Here is a 6,240-nt window from a genome sequence, read left to right on the forward strand (position 1 = left end):
TCTCTGTCTCTCTCTGTCTCTCTCTCTCAATGAGACCTACGTATTAGCTGGATATCTGATAAAAACTAGTCATTAAGCCCTGGCCTGAAAAATGTTCCTGTATCCTTTAAAACAAACACAAGAAACTAAGCAATCACATACATTTCAGGGAGCCCCATGTTTGAGTCCTGACCATGCAAACCATGTAGGTGCAGGCCTGCTTCACCTACTACGTGTGGAGGCAGGACAGTCCCCTGAGGAGCACCGGAGCTCTGTGAACTCTACATTCTAAAGCACATATAAGTAAAGTTGTGTTTGCCTTTTGTACATACTTGGAAGGCCCGGAGTTTAAAGGAGTACTACATTAAACTTTTACAACTTTTCTTCCATTATTATTCTTCCACAAATAGAATATGGAAAATTTCAGTATCTGTAGAAGAGCTGTTTATTGTCTTCATTTTTTTGTTTTCATATGGGACTTTGAACACATTTTGCTCTGAGTTATATCTCCAGCCCTGATTTTATATTTCACTTTGAGTCAGTGTTTCACTAAGTCCCTTACCTGTTCAAGCCCAGCCTAAACTTATAATCCTGCCTCAGCTCCCAGAGCCCTGGGGTTACCAATCCATACCATCACTCCAGCTCTTAATGTGAACGATCTCTGCTACGATAGTCGCCTGCTTTCCAAAGTCCAACATGGTACCATGTTTACAAAATGGGCAATTGCACAGATTCCAATACATTAAAATATTGTAATTATAGGGGGTCTACTGTGCTATTCATTCTGAACCAGTGGGCTTTGTGATGTCTTCCATTATCTCCATCCACAGACTTATCTGGCTCCCCTTTCTAAGATACAATTTATTAAAAAGTGACAGACAATGAGGTAAGTAAAGTGTCTGCAGAAGTAAAATCAGTAGCTACAGTACAGACCATGTCAAATGCTTAAGGCAAAACATCTGACATTATTAAGCACTTCCAAAGATCAGGAATCATAAGGAATACAGTCACTTTGTATGATCTTATTTAATTTAATATCAGTATTCAGTTCAGGGTTATTTTCTTTCGTTCTGGATTTTATGCTATCAGCAAGAAATCCCTCTAATTCTCCAGGTCCATACCTTTTCCATTCTCTGTACAAGGTTCTCCAGCTTTGTGATTTGACTGTGTTTTTCTTCAAGTTTCTCAGCAACTTGGTTCAGATCTTCAACGTGCTGTTTCAATTTCTGTTCTTTTTCAAGCTTGTTAACCTTGATGAGAAAAAGAAATTGCTAGATTTTTACTTTCATTAAACTATGTACATGTTCTCTCCATTGGATTCAAATTTTCTAACCAACTAACAACCAAAGTAAATAATTGAGACTTGTTTAGTCTTTCTTTTTTATGTATTTGGTTGTTGCAGGGTCTCACCACACAGCTCGGACTCCTGGTGATCCTCCTGCTTTCAGCCTTCCCAGCTCTGGGAACAGTCGTGCACCACTACGCTCTGACTCTGTGGCTGGCTCATCCCTCCCTGGGGGGTGGGACTGGCACTGCATGTGGATCGAACTGCGGTCCCTGAGCTTGCCTAAGCTGGCCTAAGAGTGCACTTTAGTCTGCTGAGCTATCTTGCCAGCTCCTAGAAGACTCTTTTGATTTCATTATTGACTGCAAATTAAACCTGGTGAGTCATAATGGAAAATAACATATAAATATTATTCCTAAAATATTTCCGTATAATAAAGTATATTTCCTGAAATGGTATGAAAAAGGCAGATATTAATTGATGAGGACAATATTCTACTCTTGCATAACAAACAATAACCTATAATAAAAATTAAATCCTATATGTTTAGTTTAAAAGTGCTTTCTTTTAAATCAGAAAGTGATATAAAAGTGGAATAAGCAGCCCTACTGTGTTCATAGCTTACTCCCTGAGCCCGTCAGTTCATTTGGCTCTGGCTATGTCACATTTGCATTGCATCACAGGAGAGCCTGGCCAGAGTGGGGCGCACACACCATGGACGAGCTGCAAGCTGGTACCTGAAGTAAGTGAGCACTGTCCTTGTGCTTCCTCCTCATGTCTTCGGACTGGGTTTGGTAGTTTTCAAATAATCTCTGGGCCATGTTCCTCAGAGCTGCAGCTCCTGCTTCTCTGGAGGCTTCCAGCTAGGGAAAAGAGTCACTTTGCATGTTTTGGTATTTCCAGTCAAAATGATTAAAGGCACAGCAGTGTGACGGACAACTAAAAACAGAGTCTACAGCAGTGTGAGCTGCATCCTCAAGACAATGAATGGCTGGAGAGACACGGTTATTTAATGAAAGGGAAATGCAAAATAAGAAACCTTCTAGTTGTGGGGCAGTGCACACTGACAGATTTGCCAAATTAGGGCTCCGTGTGCTTGGATGTCTGGGTATATAGGCCTCACCCTTTGGGGAGCCCCTTGGCTCCCCATCAGTGCATGTACTTAAAGACTTTGATCACTGAGGTCCACAAAGTACTAGCAGGCAAATCTGCCACAAATAGAAGCAGAACAAGTTTAGAGGATTAAGGACAAAAAGAAAATTTCAAACGAATTTTCCAAGCAAATTTTCAATTTTCCTGAAACTTCCAAGAAGTTAACCTAAGGAAACTATCCAGGACAGCCACAAAGAATCACTTGTCAAGATAGTTATTACTGCATATAAAATAAGCCCCCAAAGGAAAATAACAGAGCATTCAACAATATATTAATTAAATAATGAGAGATTTTACTTGGAAGGCTATGTTAATATATATTCAATATGAAAACTTATTTTTAAAATGTTCTGTGGTAAAAAAAAATGTTAACATGAGACCTTCCCTCTTAACAAATTTGTTGGGGCCAGGGAGATGGCTCAGTAGAATAAATGCTTGCCTGACAAGCACAAGGCCTGAGTTCAATCCCCAGTCTGCCAGAAAAAAAAAAAAAAAAAGCACAAGTCTGTAAATGTAACACATCATGGGCCGGGGAGATGGCTCAATAGAATAAGCACTTCCCTGGCAAGTGCAAAGGTCTGAGTTCAATCCCCGGTTCCACCAAAATGTTAAGTCCACAGTATAAGACTGTTAAGTACAGATATAGCATCACACAGCAGAGGTCTAGAATTTACTCATTCTGCATAATAGAAACTTTATACCTATTAAATTTTGTAAGATTTCCTTAATAATAATAATAATAATACTCTCCATAGTCAACCACTGAGACCTAACCGTGACCTATAAGGCCCGTGACACCATTTAGGTGCACGGATGCATGTGGCTGTCTCGTTGAATGCAAGATCCATGAACACCAACAACCCACTTGTTAGCTCAAACACTCCAAATATAAGTTGGGAAACTTCTCCCACCAGTCGTACCTTGATTTTCAACATTTCATTCTCTTTGTTCATTTCTAAGAGTTGTAGGTCTTTTCTTTTCATTTTTTCCATGAGCAAATCCAAACTGCAGGAGCAGGAGTCCATTTCAGGATCCGAGGCATTGTGAACATTTCCACAGGGCTGAAATGGACAAATGGGGAAAAAAGAGCTGAATAATCCTCTCCCACACAAACTTTGATGGTAATTATCACTTAATATTACATATATCAAAGAAGAGTCAAGCCAACACAAATCTCTCTTGAATCTCAAAAACATCAATGAGAAATTTCACATGAAGCATCTGGCTTCTATATCTGTTCAAATATGAACAAATTCGTATATTCAAAAAGCACTTCATACTTTATACCTTTTATATCCCATAGAGCTTCAAATATACTATTCAGTCTATCTTAAGATCAAGCATATTCATGAGGCCAGATTTCCTATCTAAATCATAGACATAAGTACATTTTAGTTACCTTGCATCACAAACTAATCAAATCCACTCTAACAGCTATAATGTATAGTATTCAATGCTCAGTTATTAGTTTTTGTAATCACTTCAAATCAAATTTCCAATTAGAGATATCAGAATTACAGAATTATAGTGCTATTATACTTCTGCATATACTCTGGCTCACTAAAAATCCACTTGGACCATAAATCTAACCTGGAATCATGGACATATGGAGGTAGGAAGAAAATTAGAAAATATCTAACTTAGCCCATCAACTTTACAGATAATGAAATTAACCAGAACCTGAGTTTATGTAGCAATTAAATGTGAGTGTTCAGGGCACAGTCTGTGCTTTTTCTGTTTTTCAAACTTATTCTGAGGCAGATGGAAAGATTATGATACAGTTACACATTCCCTACGATTATAATAATTACTTCTATATGTTAAGTACCTAGTATAGGCCAGGTCATGTTATCAGAGAAGTTTTGTATACACTCTTTTGTCTGAGCATTCAAAATACTAAAAGATACACTGCTCTTAGATGTGAGAAATTGAAGATGAGAGTTTAATAAACCCAGTTATATCTAAAACAAATACTACACCAGAATTAAATCCAAGTTTATTTTAAAGTGAAGCATTTATACTTTTTACTGCAACATAATGAAAAAAGAAATTTAGTGCTAGTAGATAAGGCCCTCCCTCCCCCACAACCTTCACACAATTTAGATTTATAGCCCTGAGCCTAGTGCATCTTCCACATGCAGAGTTGGAATTACTTCCTTTTTGTGTGTAAAAGAATATTCAACAGAATATTCTTGACAGAATTTTATTGGCACTGGCAGAGAGCTACAAAATACACTATCAATGCTTCTCAAATTTCAATGAGCGCAGGCATCATTGGTGATGGACCTGGTTAAAGATGCAGATTCTGAAGTAGGAGGTCTGGGGTGGAACCTTGGAAGGGAGGTCTCTAACCAGCTCCTGGGTACACGACTGCTGTTGCTATGAAAGCAGCCCACAGGGTAGCCAGGCCTGGGACCATTACAGCAAAGTTCTCAAGGGCTAGAAGTTTGATATTTTGGCACTTATTTGGTCCAATGATCTTCTGTGTCTGATATGACAACACAATGTCACCATAATTTCTAACAGTCTACTCCTATGAAGGCCGCCAACAACTCTGCTTTCCAGAGATCAGAGATCAGTGGTCAGTCCCCAGTGAACTTGATGCAGGGGCGACCTTTGACACAGTGGCTCCTCTTTCACTGTGAAACCCTTTGCTTACTTGCTCTTAGTGACTGCTGCCCTCCTAATTTGCTAGCTGCTCTTTTCAGCCTTCTGTGATGGTTCTTGTTCCCAAGACCTAAGCGTTGGGAAGCTTGAGATTCAATCCTTAGATCGTCTCTTACCTAGCTACACTTGCTTGGAACATCCTTTAGTTTCAAAACTAAATACCAACCATACTGCCCCCAGATCTCCACCCTGGGAACTGGACCTTTTAGCTCCATCCACTAACCTCAATTCCAGGACCATGTGTCCAGCAGCCTGTTTTTTAGAGGTCTGGTATACAACTCAGGGTACTCAAAACTTACTATTTGATCTTCCCCATCATTCCCAAACCCATACTTTTCCCCTCAGTTTCAGAACACTTGATTTAAGAAAATACTTGAGGCCAGCTGTGTCAGGTTAAAAGACTGAGATGGTAAAGGGATTGGGTTTCTGTGTCATAAGCTATGCCTTGGTGTGCTCTGAAAATAAGTCACATAGTGGGAAACACTGAGGAGCCATACTTGACTCAGATGGGGCATAACCTAGCCCAACTCAGATAAGATGAGGGCTGGGGTAGTGCAGATAGTTCAGACCAAGGTAGGTAAGTGTGATCTTTACTTCAGGTAGGGGCAGAGTATCTAAGTGTACTGACTGACAAAGTCCTCACTCAGTGCAAGAGTAAGAAAGAACTTCAGTCATGCTGCCACTGTAGCCCAGTTAAGTCCCAAAGATCATTCCTTTGTCTGTCATTGGAAAATGTTGCTCCATGCATCCTGACTGAACCAACTTTATCCCATATACTATAGGTAAGTAAGTCTCTTCCAAATATTCACACAAAGTCTAGTCATTCCAATCTGATCCTAAGTATTAACATCTGTAATTAAACATTCCACACATATGGACGTCAACATCATTAGAGGTGCAAGAAATGTTTTATCACTCATTGTTCAAAGAAAATGATCAGTAGGAACGTCAGCTAAAGAAAGTCTGTATAGTCTTATGCTAATTTTCTGAAAGAATACATTTAGAAATTTTTGATAAATTCATTACCTTTGCATCTAGATTGTGATTTGCACTGGTGGGTCCTACTTCATCTTTAAACATTTGATTTCTGATCTTTTCCAGAGTAGTTCGAATCTAGAGAGAGAAAAAAATATATCTTATAAAAAAAAATTTAATTC

At 39.0% G+C, this 6,240-nt stretch overlaps 1 protein-coding gene across 10 annotated transcripts in view; it reads right to left on the reverse strand.

Annotated features, from left to right (window-relative positions):
• Positions 1-6,240, reverse strand: part of Ccdc68 (coiled-coil domain containing 68) — a 79,351-nt gene that overhangs the window by 49,157 nt on the left and 23,954 nt on the right. For all 10 annotated transcript variants that reach the window (XM_023715076.1, XM_023715070.1, XM_023715074.1 and 7 more), the window contains exons 4-7: positions 6,110-6,196; positions 3,337-3,477; positions 2,002-2,127; positions 1,101-1,229 (exon numbers count right to left, since the gene is read on the reverse strand). In XM_023715076.1, the coding sequence (XP_023570844.1) occupies positions 1,101-1,229; positions 2,002-2,127; positions 3,337-3,477; positions 6,110-6,196 (483 nt within the window). The remainder of the gene's footprint in view (positions 1-1,100; positions 1,230-2,001; positions 2,128-3,336; positions 3,478-6,109; positions 6,197-6,240) is intronic.

This window comes from Octodon degus, unplaced genomic scaffold, assembly GCF_000260255.1.
Source record: "Octodon degus isolate 3935 unplaced genomic scaffold, OctDeg1.0 scaffold00003, whole genome shotgun sequence".
Taxonomy (NCBI): domain Eukaryota; kingdom Metazoa; phylum Chordata; class Mammalia; order Rodentia; family Octodontidae; genus Octodon; species Octodon degus.